At 55.5% G+C, this 13,705-nt stretch overlaps 1 protein-coding gene across 1 annotated transcript; it reads left to right on the forward strand.

Moving 5' to 3' along the window:
- Positions 1 to 351: 351 nt before the first annotated feature.
- On the forward strand, positions 352 to 11,011 carry DHX38 (DEAH-box helicase 38). Its single transcript, XM_084532950.1, has 26 exons — positions 352 to 878; positions 1,331 to 1,518; positions 1,677 to 1,781; positions 2,198 to 2,363; positions 2,482 to 2,600; positions 2,747 to 2,823; positions 3,021 to 3,176; positions 4,133 to 4,294; positions 4,380 to 4,487; positions 5,411 to 5,523; positions 5,625 to 5,762; positions 6,027 to 6,213; positions 6,303 to 6,488; positions 6,948 to 7,088; positions 7,263 to 7,373; positions 7,453 to 7,569; positions 7,810 to 7,917; positions 8,036 to 8,148; positions 8,646 to 8,854; positions 8,941 to 9,095; positions 9,173 to 9,328; positions 9,404 to 9,538; positions 9,618 to 9,743; positions 10,130 to 10,225; positions 10,457 to 10,578; positions 10,741 to 11,011. The coding sequence occupies exons 1-26, from the start codon at positions 541 to 543 to the stop codon at positions 10,823 to 10,825; spliced, it is 3,717 nt and encodes a 1,238-aa protein (XP_084389076.1). The 5' UTR covers positions 352 to 540; the 3' UTR covers positions 10,826 to 11,011.
- The last annotated feature ends 2,694 nt before the right edge of the window (positions 11,012 to 13,705 follow it).

Here is a 13,705-nt window from a genome sequence, read left to right on the forward strand (position 1 = left end):
CCCACGCAGCCCTGTGCCCGATCGGTGCCCTCAGGAGGAGGCAGGAGCTGTTTCCTCCTGTTGGAGCTTGGAGACAGCCCCGGTTGCGCCCTGTCACTTGTTAGGGAAGAGCCCTGCTTACTCGCAGTGCTGGAGGCTGTGGGTTGTTTGCTCTGGGGCCTCCTGGCAGCAGCTGCTGCTTAACCCCGGGCTGCCGGCAGCCGGCTCTCCCCTTGCTGAGCAAGGCCCGTGCCCCGCGGTTTCCGGGGGGGCGCTTTTTCGGGTGGCGCCGTTGCCGCGCCCCCGCCCGCTCTCTTCCGGCCGCGCCTCCGAGAGCACGTGACGTCACCCCGCGCCCCGCCGGAAGTCCGCCGGGGGCGCTCTGTGCCGCGGCCGCGGGGCTCTGTGGTTGCCGGTCCGCCCGCGGGGTGCCGCCGCCGCGGCCGTGGTGCGCGGGGCCGGGACCGGGGCGAGGTCGCGGTCGCTGAGCGCCCGGGGGCGGGGCGGGCTCGGGCCGCGGCCCCCAGGCCCCATGGGGCGCGGCGCGGGGCGGTAGCGGCGATGGCGGAGGCGGAGGCGGGCGAGCGGTCGCTGCACCGGCTGGCCGGGACGGGCCCCGAGGCCGGGCCGGGCGGGCTGGTGCTGCGGGGGCGCAGCGCCGCGGCCGAGCAGCACGTCTTCAAGGCGCCGGCGCCGCGGGCCTCGCTGCTGGGCCTGGACGTGCTGGCGGCGCAGAAGCGGCGGGAGCGCGAGGAGGAGGCGGCGGCCGGCGGGAAGCGGTCCCGGGTGTGCTCCTACAGGGACTGGGAGGACGGCCGCGACGAGGCGGGCAGCCCCGAGGAGGACGACGAGGAGGAGGAGGAGGGCGGCCGGAGCGCCCGGAGCGGCCGCAAGGACAGGTGAGCGCCCTGAGGCCTCCGCGGCAGCACGGCCCCTGCCAGGGCACCGGCCGCGTGTGGGAGCGCAGCGCCTCGGGGCTGTGAGCTCCGTGCGGCCGGCAGGGCTGCGGGTGTCTCCAGGGACCTGAGGGGGCCCAGAACAGCTCCCGGGCTGGTGCCATCCCTGAGGCGTGATGGCCGGGAGTGTTTTTAGGTGCTGTCAGGCCCTCAAGCACCAGGTGTCCTGTCCGTGTCGTTGCCTGCCCCCTGACACCTGGAAGCAGCAGCCTCCTTAGAAGTGCTCCTGTCTGAAAACAGCGGCAGGCACACTGGGCTGCCAGCAAAGGGTGGAGCGAGCGTTCCCAACCATAGGCTTCTGCTATTGCGGGGACTAGGACTAGAGTTACGGGAGACAAGTGCAAGGCTAGCTGTTCCTCAGTTCTGTAACCTTTCTTTCTGCTCTGCCTTTCAAGGCATTATCGTTCCGTGCATGTGGAAACACCTTCCTACACAGGAGGCGTCAGCGAGGAGTTTTGGGAACGCAGTCGGCAGCGGGAAAGAGACCGCCGTGAGCATGGTGTCTTTGCGTCCTCCAAGGAGGAAAAGGAACGGAAGAAGGAGCGCAGCAGGGATCGGAACCACGATCGTAAACGAGACCGCGGTAACAGTTTGAGATATTTGTGACTCTTCTTGCTTAGAGATGTGGGGCTTGTTCCTTAGCCTCTTTGTTGCCCTTGACTGGTGCTCAGGGTGTTTTCTAGGGTAGGCTTGGGAAGCCTCTTTGTGCACAGGGCATCTGATCGTACTTTCCCTCTCCAGAGGAGCGGGACAGAAGTCATCACAGCAGCAGGTCAGAGAGAGACGGCTCATCGGAACGGAGCAGCAGGAGAAGCGAACCAGAGAGTCCCAGGCATCGTCCTAAAGGTAGGAATGGGACTCGGCAGAGTTCTCACGTAAAACCTAATGGGAAAGGGCGTGTTTTTTTTGGGAATCCTGCTGTTTTTGTCAGGATGAACGTGAGTAACAAATCTGGTGTTTTTAAGGCCTGCGGTTAGACCAGGCATAAAACTCCTGGCTCTTCCTGGATGTAGGACTGGGAGTGATCTGCCAGCTGTGTGCAAAGATCTGGCTGATCCCTGCCCAGTGAGTTTCATTCTGGGTCTGTGAGATACAGATGTGTTCCTCTGGCAATTTTCCTTGGAGTCGGTGTGTCAGCTCCTTCTCTTAGAGGGACAGCAGATGGGTGCCCTCTGTGCTCTGCAGTAGAAGGTGGAAAGTGGCTGCAGGTGCCTAAGGTCACGGTGTGAACACTGGTGGTCAGTCATCATCTCCTCTTGTAGATGCAGCCACGCCGTCTCGCTCCAGCTGGGAGGAAGATGACAGTGGTTACAGCAGTTCCCGCCGCTCACAGTGGGAATCTCCGTCTCCCACACCTTCCTATCGGGACTCAGAGCGCAGCCACCGGGCATCATCCTTGCGGGACACAGATCGGAGGGACCGGGACAGGTATCGGCAGCTGGGGGTGTGGCTGCGAGCCAGCGCTCTGCAAGAAAGGGCAGGAGGGTGTGTGTCAGATTAGCACCGTGCTGTAGGCACTGATCCCTTCCTTGTGCTGTTCCCACAGGTCTGTAAGAAGCAGGTGCTCGGACAAGACGCCGCTGCCCACACCGTCGTACAAGTATAACGAGTGGGCTGATGACCGGAGACACCTGGGGGCCACACCACGGCTGTCCAGGGGCAGAGGTGAGGAGTCTGCAGAGGACTGCCGAGGCTGGGCGGTGGCCAAGTCCTCTTCCCCTGTGCAGCACAAGGGCAGGTTTTGTGGGATTCCCTCCACAAGCGACAGCCTGGCGGGGCTGGGGGCCCGCTGACCAGCTTGCCTTCTGCAGGGCGGCGTGAGGACGGGGAGGAAGGCATCGCCTTCGAGACAGAGGAGGAACGGCAGCAGTGGGAGGACGACCAGCGGGTAGGAGCCTGGGGAGCTGGGCGCCCGGTGAACGCCGGGCTCCGGGCTGCCGCCGCTGGCCCCAGGGCACCGGGAGAGCCGTGCCGCGGGGCCGCTGGCGGCGGGCGGGCTCCCCCCGGCGGCCATTCGGGGAGCGGCGGGGGGCCCGGCACAGCCCGAGCAGGCAGCGGAGCTCAGCGCTGCGCCTCCCCTCCCAGCAAGCTGACCGGGACTGGTACATGATGGACGAGGGCTACGACGAGTTTCACAACCCCTTGGCCTACTCTTCCGAGGAGTATGTGAAGAAGAGGGAGCAGCACTTGCACAAGCAGAAGCAGAAGCGCATCTCTGCACAGCGGCGGCAGATCAATGAGGTGGGGGCGTGGTGCAGAGCTGGCTGCTCTGAATGTGTGCAGACCTGCTTGCTGGTGGGGTGGGCTGAGCCCTTGCCCTCAGAGAAAAGAAGGCAGTCTTTGTCCTGGCCCAGGCTGAATGAGCTCACAGGGAAACTTTTATATTCCCTTGGAAAGTGCAGCCGTGCATCTCCTGCATGGGGCAAAATTCAGTTAGTGACTGCAGTTGGTCACAGCGTCCCAGGCTGCTGGAACCCAGGGGGCTGTGCTCCTGCTGTACAGAGGCAGAAGCCATGTTACTGGGGCTGTCTGATGTTGCTCCAGATGCTCAGGGCTGCCGATCTCAGCATAAGAGCAGGGTTGTCTCCAGGCTTCTGGCTTTCAGTGTGTAGCTGGGGCGTTGTGGACAGTTTGCCCTCTGTTTTCTTGGAGACCGTTCTGTTAACCACGTACTTTGTGTGGCCAGTCTGTGTTTCCTGTATCCTGCTGCTTCTAGTTAGTTGTTTTTGTTTGGTTGGTTGGTTTTTTTGTTTGTTTGTTTGTTTTTTCCATGTGCTTGTTTTTGGGTTCCCTGGGCTAGAACTTTCAGTGTTAGTTGTTATACATGTTCCAGGCTTACTTAGTTTCATCTGTGGGGCTCTAGACTTTTTCCCTTTTGGGGGAAGGAAGACCAGCAGACGCAGCCCTAGATCATTTCAGTACTTGAAGCCATGCGGCATAACCGTGGTGTGTATTGCAAATCAGCTACAGGTTTGCCTTTAGCAGCTTCCTGCTTTTAGCTTTCACTTTTATGCCATCATGACTTGGTCACAGTCCTGTAGTGCTTTGCAGCAAGCCGTGTTGCCTTATTTATTGCCTTGCAGTTGCTTTGAGTTGTGTATACTGTGGGGTAGGTGTAAAGGAGTCTCTTGATTGTTCTTGAGTTTTAGGTGATGGAAAGTAATAGCTAAAGTCCTTTGATATTTCGTTTCCTGCAGGACAACGAGCGATGGGAGACAAATCGCATGCTGACCAGTGGTGTAGTTCATCGGATTGAAGTGGATGAAGATTTTGAAGAGGATAATTCAGCCAAAGTGCATCTGCTGGTGCATAACCTGGTGCCTCCATTCCTAGATGGGAGGATAGTCTTCACCAAGCAGGTAGGGGCTGTGGTTGAAGGTTCTAATGGCAGGGAGCCTCACAGGTGTGAGCTGTCTGTATTGAAGCAATGCCTTTTTCCTCTAGCCAGAGCCAGTCATCCCTGTTAAAGATGCCACTTCTGATTTGGCCATCATAGCTCGGAAAGGCAGCCAGCTGGTGCGCAAGCATAGGGAGCAGAAGGAGCGTAAGAGGGTATGCTACGACCTTTTGTCCTACTGCCCCGCTGTTCGTGACTTTGTGTAATGTAGGGCTTCACAGCCTTTGTTGGGGCTGTGTAGAACACAGGCCTTGGTGGCGGTGATAAGATGTCCACCGTGTGTTTGTGACCCGGGATATCCTGGTAGCCCAGTTCATTGCATTGTCTCATAAGCAGCTGTAGTGGTGTGATTTCCTCAGACACTGCCTGGGACGTAAATTGTGCACTTGTGCAGAGAAGTTTGATCCAAATGACATTTGGATCGTGAAAGAAGAGAACGGGTGAAAGAATACAGGGTAGCTCAGATGGACAACATTTAGTGTGGGTGGCAGCAGGGGAGATCTTGTATCAACAAAAGAGTTTTGAGGAGGAGCATGCAGTAAGGTAGTGTATTAGTCTTTGTGGGTGCGTGCCTAATAGAAAGACTTTCTATAAAGCTTATGTGATAGTGGTGGGTAAAACACAGATACATTGTAAACAGAAACTGAGCTGGATTTGAGGCAGGTATACTACGAGTGGAATGAAAGCAGAAGCTGACCTCCTGATACAAGAGGTGAAAGAAAACAGAAAGTTGGGAGTACCTGAGGGTACCTGTTGAGAGCAGGAAGATTATCTCTGGTTCACATTTGTGTAGATGTAAGTGCAAATTTAATGGAACTGTCAGCAGCTGGAACCATTGTCTTAGGAGGCTGTTGGTCATCCTGTGCTTGAAGTGTCTGTATCCGGACCAGTGTCTAAAAGGTCTGTCACAGTTCAGTTGGAAGAGGGAGACCTGATGTAGGAATGGGATGTGTGTTCTCTCTCGTAGCACTAAGGAAATGTGAAGCTAAAATGCTTTCCTAGCCTTACAAGTAGGAGTGCAGAAGAATGATTTTTGCAGTCCCAACTGTGGCACTTACACTGCTCTCTGCCTTCCCAGGCTCAGCATAAACACTGGGAGCTGGCAGGCACAAAACTGGGAGACATTATGGGAATCAAGAAAGAGGAGGAGAAGGATGAGATGGTGACAGAAGATGGCAAAGTGGATTACAAGTAATCCTTCCTTTGAATTGCTCCTGTTCAGCTGGTGATGGGGCCATAGGTGTAGCAAAGTGTGTGGAGAGACAGTTTTAAGGTTTCTGGTGTTTCCTTAGGACTGAGCAGAAGTTTGCTGAACACATGAAAGAAAAAAGTGAAGCAAGGAGTGAGTTTGCCAAGAAGAAATCAATCCTGGAGCAGAGACAATATCTGCCCATCTTTGCTGTGCAGCAGGAGTTGCTCTCCATCCTCAGGTATGGTTGTTAGGCAGTTGGTCGTAGTGCAACCCTGTGGCACTGGCTTACATCACTGGAACCCAAGTGAGAATTTTTCCTCGATAGAGGACCTGTTTGAAGTTGTACCCTCAGAAGAAAAAAAAAATAAAAATAAAATTGCTTTGTCTGGTTGATGGCAGTTCTCCTGCTAAAGCAGGACAACTCTTGGGTGGCCAACCAGAGCTGCAAACGAAAAAGTCTTTCTTTGTGGTGTACGAAGAAATACTCTTTCCCTTTCTTCAGGGACAACAGCATTGTGATTGTGGTAGGGGAGACGGGTAGTGGGAAGACAACTCAGCTGACGCAGTACCTCCATGAGGACGGCTACACAGACTACGGCATGATTGGCTGCACCCAGCCCCGCAGAGTGGCAGCCATGTCCGTTGCCAAGCGGGTCAGCGAAGAGATGGGAGTGCGTCTGGGAGAGGAGGTGAGTCTGGCAGCACGTGCGAGGGTGCAGCCTGTTGGCAGTGAGTGCACAGGGCTGGTGAAGACTTGCTGATATCTCTGCCCTCCCAGGTGGGCTATGCCATCCGCTTTGAGGACTGCACATCAGAGAACACGATAATCAAATACATGACAGATGGGATCCTCCTTCGTGAGTCACTGCGAGAGGCTGACCTGGACAACTACAGTGCTATCATCATGGATGAGGCGCATGAGCGCTCACTCAACACTGATGTGCTCTTTGGCCTGTTACGGGAGGTGTGTGCAAGTTGGGCTACAGGAAGATTCTAAGACAGTGGCATAGGGCGCGTGAACTGGTCCTTGGGCAGAATATCGGCAGAGGTGTTGCTTCTCTCCCAGGCCTGGGAAAGGGAAATGAAGAGGCTCCCACATCTCTGACTGCACTTGCTGCTCAAACATCCTGATCCTTGGTTCTGAGGGTTTAAATGTGCCTTAGTGTGTTGCCAGAGGCTTGCTGGCTAACTAAGAAGCTCTAGGTACAGAGATGCTTGCAGGTATAAGGCTTTCTTGGCTGGTGTCAGACTATCTTTATAACTGGACGGGCTATATAGCATATGCCTTCCCTGGCATTAGTGGTGAGTGCCTCTAGAGTATGGTGGAAGCTCCATCCTGTCCTGTTGTCTCAGTAGTGGTGGAAGTAGCCTGGACCCATGCACAAATGCCACTTGTCTATTCTTCCTTTCATATATTTTCTAGGTGGTAGCACGACGCTCTGATCTGAAGCTTGTTGTCACCTCTGCCACCATGGATGCAGATAAGTTTGCCTCCTTCTTCGGGAACGTTCCCATTTTCCACATTCCTGGGCGCACTTTTCCTGTTGATATTCTTTTCAGCAAGGTAAGGTCAATGTGAGAGAGTTTGCAGTGTGAGGGGGGGTTGTGGCTTGGGTGTACCTCACTCTGCAGTGGACAGAGAGGAAAGCAGTGGGGTACCCATGCTGTGATGCAGCCTTACACACAGGATGGGGCAGGTGAGATTATTGGTGTCTGTAATTCGGGCTGTGTCTTTCAGACCCCACAAGAGGATTATGTGGAGGCTGCTGTGAAACAAGCCCTGCAGGTCCATTTGTCTGGTGCTCCTGGCGACATCCTTGTCTTCATGCCTGGCCAGGAGGACATTGAGGTGAGCTGGATGGAAGGGCAGGCACTGTCCCACCCATTTTTTGTTTCAATCTTATGTTAATACTCCTCTTTGTGTCTAGGTAACCTCAGAGCAAATTGTGGAGCACCTCGAGGAACTGGAGAAGGCGCCTGCTCTTGCTGTACTGCCCATCTATTCTCAGCTGCCATCAGACTTACAGGCCAAGATCTTCCAGAAGGTGCTGATGCGTACTCTCTGATGGGACTGGGCAGATGGGAGATTAGTGTAGGGAAGACTCTATTTGGCATGAGCAAGAGGTGCAGAGATGCCTTTTGTATTGCACATAGAATGGTGACGGAAAGCATGTGCCCCCTTCAACTTCCAGTCACTCAGTCACTCCTGTCTGGGTTCTGGGTTCTTCCTCAGTGGTGTAGAAGCTGTTGCCCAACAAACTGACTGGTGCGTGGTGTTCTTGCAGGCTCCAGATGGGGTGAGGAAGTGCATTGTTGCTACTAACATTGCAGAGACTTCACTGACAGTGGATGGCATCATGTTTGTGATTGATTCTGGCTACTGCAAGTTGAAGGTATGCAAAGGTTTCCTGGACTGTTCATGTCTGTCATCTCTGCGGTTGGGTTGATGGAGTTCTTTGCCAGTGACCCAGCCTTCCCCTTGCTTCAGTCTGTTTTTCTTGTGCCCTGCAGGTTTTCAATCCCCGTATAGGCATGGATGCGCTGCAGATCTATCCCATCAGTCAAGCCAATGCCAATCAGAGGGCAGGCCGAGCTGGCAGAACGGGCCCAGGTCACTGCTTCAGGTAGGCACATCACTGGTGTTCCTATTCCTGCCATACTGCAGCTTGGCATCTGGATATAGATATATATATATATTATTTTTTTTTTTCTTCACTGGAGAACTGTTCATTGTCTTGAACTGGTTGTGGAGATGATCTTACCTTGCCAATCTTTACCTGTGGCTGTTCCGCATTGCTGAGCCAGCTGCTTTGATGTTCTCAGGACGATAGCCAAGCTAAAGGCAGCCATCTCAAGGCTTTGCTTTAAGACTGGTCCGCGACCAGGGAAAGACTGTACATGAGGGGGGTGTACCTCGTGCTGCACTCCAGGCACTTGTGTGCTGGGGAGGCTGCACTGTGGCCTTGGGAGAGCTTCTTCCTTGGGGCTCTGCTCGTTGGCCTGGCTGAGTGCAGAGCTGCTGCCTTGTGCAGGGCCTGGCTGGGTTGGGAACTGCTGCTCATTCAGAGAGGGATGCAGTGGCCTGAAGGGGAGGGACATGCTCTTGGGATCTGCTCCCCAGGCTCTACACCCAGAGCGCCTACAAGAATGAGCTGCTAACAACCACGGTGCCCGAGATCCAGCGCACCAACCTTGCCAATGTAGTGCTTTTGCTCAAGTCCCTGGGTGTGCAGGACCTGCTGCAGTTCCACTTCATGGATCCACCACCTGAGGACAACATGCTGAACTCCATGTACCAGCTGTGGATCCTGGGAGCCCTGGATAACACAGGTACTGGCTGCTGGGGCAGGCTGCCAACCCATGGGACTCTGAGGACCTGTCCAGTTGCTCTATGGATCCTTACGGTATTCCTGCAGGTGGTCTGACATCAACAGGACGTCTCATGGTGGAGTTCCCACTGGATCCTGCACTCTCCAAAATGCTTATTGTTTCCTGTGACATGGGCTGCAGCTCTGAGATCCTGCTCATTGTCTCCATGTTGTCTGTGCCTGCCATCTTCTATCGGCCTAAGGTACCTGTTTGCTCTTCCAGCAGCTTAGGGCCTTTACCTATCCTCTGGCTAACCTGTGTTCTTTGCATACTCTTCAGGGTCGAGAGGAAGAGAGTGACCAAGTGCGGGAGAAGTTTGCTGTCCCAGAGAGCGATCACTTGACTTACCTGAATGTTTATCTGCAGTGGAAAAACAACAACTACTCTACTCTGTGGTGCAACCAGCACTTCATTCATGCCAAGGCCATGCGGAAGGTGAGGCTGTGGCAAAGAGGTTGGGGGAGGGAGCCTTACATAAGAGAGGGATCTGACTGCTGCACATCTTTGCAGGTGCGGGAGGTACGTGCCCAGCTCAAGGACATTATGGTGCAGCAGCGGATGAGCCTAGCATCCTGTGGTACTGACTGGGATGTTGTCAGGAAGTGCATCTGTGCTGCGTATTTCCATCAAGCTGCAAAGCTGAAGGTAAGAGGGGCCTGTACCTGTCTGGGGGATGAGAGGCCCCTGCTGGGAACTGATGTATTAACCACACTTCTCCGTGCAGGGCATTGGGGAGTACGTGAACATCCGCACAGGCATGCCCTGTCACCTGCATCCCACGAGCTCTCTGTTTGGCATGGGCTACACACCAGACTACATTGTGTATCATGAGCTGGTCATGACCACCAAGGTAAACTTGAGCTGAGGGCTAGCAGGAAGGGTAAAGAGTGCTTTGAGGGAGGTGAGAGGGCTTTGCTGTGATGGTAGGATCTATTGGAGGGTGTAATTCTCAGCCTTTCACATGTCTACTGCCCGCACATGTCTCCGTCGCCTGTAGGGCCTTGTTTTTCTCTTTTGTGATACATTTTCCTGGCATATGTGGGACATCTTTGTAGTCTCACCAAGTCCTGCCCATAGCAGCTTCTGAGGCCTGGAGGAATTGTCTGGAAGGAGTAAAGTCCTAACTTTGGAACTGCCATCAGCAAGTGGAGGAGGGTGGGAGCTGCCATGGTTCTGGCAATGGCGTCCAGATGCTGGGTGTCATCCCTACCCTGGTCTTTCCTTCTTTCACTGCAGGAATACATGCAGTGTGTCACTGCTGTGGATGGAGAGTGGCTGGCAGAGCTGGGACCCATGTTCTACAGTATCAAACATGCTGGCAAGTCGCGCCAGGTGAGTCTCCTGCTCAGGCCCAGCTGACAGACAGACAGCAGGCTACTACACTGGAAAGGAATGTTGCCTGAGTGGGGTCCCTGCTACACACAGCTCCATGGCATACGGCATACCTGTTCCTGGGTGGGGGTCTGTTTTTCTGTTTGTTTTTGTTTTTGAATGTGGAGGGATCAGACTTGCGGGCCTGCAGAGAGTCCTGCCAGTCCCTGATCTGCTGCTGCTTTGCCCCAGGAAAACCGCCGCCGTGCCAAGGAGGAAGTGTCTGCCATGGAAGAAGAGATGGCTCTGGCTGAGGAGCAGTTGCGTGCCCGCCGGGAGGAGCAGGAGCGCCGTAACCCGCTGGGCAGCGCAAGGTGGGTGCTGGCACTAGCTGGCCATCAGTTGCCTGCTTAAGAGCAGTAGTGAGCTGCGTGGAGGATTCCAACTTCTTCACAGGTGCTCCTGGTGCAGGGAAAAATTGTATTCTCCACTAATAATTGTATTCTCCACTAATCACTCTTGTCCTTTACTGGCAGATCTACTAAAATCTACACACCTGGGCGGAAGGAGCAGGGGGAGCCCCTGACACCACGACGCACCCCAGCCCGCTTTGGCCTCTGAGAAAAGAATGCCCATTGCTACGAGGCTTAAAGATTTTCAAGAGCAGCTGAGTCTTAGGAGTGCTCAGCTTCTCTGACTGCTGTGAGGCTTGCTACAGCTTGTAGCCCTGGAAGGTTTTGGTGCTTGGCACTACTTTTGCTACAGAACAGAAAGAATTTTATTTGTTTAAAGATTGTCAGTCTTTAACCTTTTTTTTTTGTTTTGTTTTGCGTCACTTCTTGTCCTGGAGCTGAGTTCTGGGTAGAGGCAGCCCTGCAGAGTTGTGCGTGGCTCGTGCAGTCAAGTTGCTGCCCTGTACAGCCGGGGACAAGGCACAGAATTACACTGGCTTAGAGGGCAAAGACAGCCTGCGCCTGGCACAGACCTGGCCTGGAATACTGCAAAGGCAGTTTGTCCGTGACCAGAGCTCTGGGCAAGTAACTGGTGCCCAGCTGTCCCTGTACACAAGGGAGGGTTGGTTCAGCACTGGTTTGGGCCAGGAATTCTGCTCACCTTTATCTGCTCACCCTTGTGGTGCTGCTCATGTGTTCTGACCCTGAGGTACTTGTTTTCTACCTGCAAGCTGCCCAGTGTGTCCTGAAGATGCCTGGAAGAAAGAAAAGCAGGGGAGATGAGGTGAGGCAGTAGTTGTTCATTTGTCCTATAAACCCCTGTGGGCAGCGTGAACTGCTCAGACCCAGTCCCTGTGTTCATCACTTACTCCTTGTTGCCTGTCAGCTCTGCAGCGTGGTTGATTTGCTGCTGGGTCTTGTGCCCTCGTTTCTCACTTGACTGCCTGAAAATGAGGTGTAAGCTGAGTGAGTTGGTGTGAGAAGACAGGTACCTGCCTCTCTCTGCTTGGCTAGGGCTTCTTACTCACATCTGCTCTTTCGCACACTGGCTGATGTTGACCAGCAGCAGCTCCCTCTCCTGGTGCGGCTTGCTGCTGTTAGACCATCCCAGGGTGTGGGAAGTGCACAGGGTTACTACCTGAAAAAAACAACACCCTGTGCTGTGAGTGACCCCACATGACTGCTCTGCTCAGCCTGTATGTGCCTAGGGCAGAAGGAAGGTGCAGGAACAAGGCTGTGCTGGGGCAGCAGCCTTCGGGGCTGAGCCACAGGTCAGGAGTAGTTGCCTGTGTTTTGGGAGAGCTGTCAGGATCAGAGAAACAACATTGCTCCAGCACTACTGGCTATAAACTGTGGTGAGGTGTTAGTTTTATGCTGGGGGCTCATTTCTAGCAACCCAACAAAGACGGCTACTTAAGAACATGATGTTCAGCCCTACTGCTGCTTACAGAGCCACAGCTTCCTCCCACGTTGGCCTGGGCTCTGCAGTGAGCCATCCCCTGGCACGTCCTCTCCACCTCTGCCATGCCTGTGGGCCAGGGTCTGTCCTCTGGTGTCAGGGGCTCAGCCTGCTGCACTCCTGCTGTCCTCGAGCTGTGGTGCTGCGCGGTCCTGTCCTGCAGCTGCTCCATGGCCTTGCTGAGCTCTTCCTTGAGGAAAGCCAGCTCCACCTTGCAAACAACCAGCTCCTCTTCCCGCAGAGCCAGAGCTTGCTGACTGTCCTGGTGCAACTGCTGCCAGTGCTGGGCTTGGCTGCTCAGCTCCTGCAGCCTCTGCTGGAGGGAGTGGGCCTGTGGGAGGCAGAGGGGGGCAGTGGGAGACATGCAGGATGAGCACAGGTGCCAGGTGGAAGGCTTAAGGCTTAGGGCATGCTTACCTGCTGCTTGCTCTGCTCCTGGGCCTCCTGGAGCTTCCTCAGTTCCAAGTGGAGCTGCTGCATCTGTTCCTTATAGGCTGCAATCTTTTCCTCCTGCTTGACTTTCTTCTGCTGGGCTTGGGCCAGCTCAGCCTGTAGGGTTGCCACATCCTGTACCTGCAGGCGAAGTGGTGGGGCTGGGAGCGTGGCTGGCCAAGCTTGGGCTCCTCCCCGGGGTTAGTCCTGCTAAGGAGCAGGGAAGTGCTCTCTGCAGCTCTGTCCCTTTGCAGCGCTGCCTGGTGGCTGGCTGTGTCTAGGGCTGTGCTTTTTGTGCCCTTACCTGTTGCAGCAGCTCTGCCTCGTGCTTTCTGCTGGAGGCTACCTCCTGCTGCAGGTCTTGGATGGTCTCCTTGGCCCCGCTAAGCTGCTGCAGGCCTTGCTGCTCCCGGGCCCGGGTGGCTCCCAGCTCTTCCTGCAGCTGAGCCAGGCTGCGCTGCAGGCCCTGGCTTCGATCCTCCCGCACCCTCAGCTGCAGCAAAGGCAAAGCATTAGTGGGTGCTGTGCTTTCCTTCCCCCTGCTGACCCCTCGCTGCTGCACAGGCTGCGTTGCAGGGCTCCTATTTATTCTCTTTCTAGAAGGCTGCTTGTCCAGTCCTTTGCCTGGTGCAGCTCTTGGTGGAGCTTTTCTTTCCCCTCCTGCTGACAGCAAAGCTCTTCCTCCAGTTCCCACAGCGTGGCAGCTTGTGCCTGGCACTGGACATGTACTGGGTTGTCTGTGGGGCCAGGCTGATCCAGGGACACGGTTGCAGGTTTTGCCTGCTGCCTACCTGCTCCCTTAGGGCGTGGAGCTGCTCCTGGCTCCTCTGCAGCTTCTCTTTGGCACGGGCCGTGGCATGCATGTGTTGCGTTGCCTGCTCAAGGGTCACCTGCTGTTTCCACTGCCACTGGCTCAGCTCTGTCTGAAGCCACGCTGCCAGTGCCCTGCAGGCAAGGGCCCAGCTCCAGCTTTGGTAGCCCCAGGGCCCCTTCCCTCTATGGAAAGGGCAGGGGCAGGGCTGGGGCTGTGCCGGGGGCAGCCGGCCACCAGGCCTGCGTACCTGCTCTGTGCCAGCTCTGCCTCGCTGCTGGCTGCTTGCTCCTGCAGTGCCCGCAGCTCATCCTCCGCCCGGCGGCTGGCCTCGTGCTGCGTGCCCT

This window comes from Aythya ferina (assembly GCF_964211825.1).
Source record: "Aythya ferina genome assembly, chromosome: 12".
Lineage (NCBI taxonomy): Eukaryota > Metazoa > Chordata > Aves > Anseriformes > Anatidae > Aythya > Aythya ferina.

Excerpts from the sequence above, each read along its gene's own strand:
- DHX38 (XM_084532950.1), top strand. The coding sequence starts at position 541 with ATGGCGGAGGCGGAGGCGGGCGAGCGGTCGCTGCACCGGCTGGCCGGG. Across the intron at positions 3,177-4,132 it reads AGCGGCGGCAGATCAATGAG|GACAACGAGCGATGGGAGAC; the intron begins GTGGGGGCGTGG and ends CGTTTCCTGCAG. Across the intron at positions 7,374-7,452 it reads CTGGCCAGGAGGACATTGAG|GTAACCTCAGAGCAAATTGT; the intron begins GTGAGCTGGATG and ends CTTTGTGTCTAG.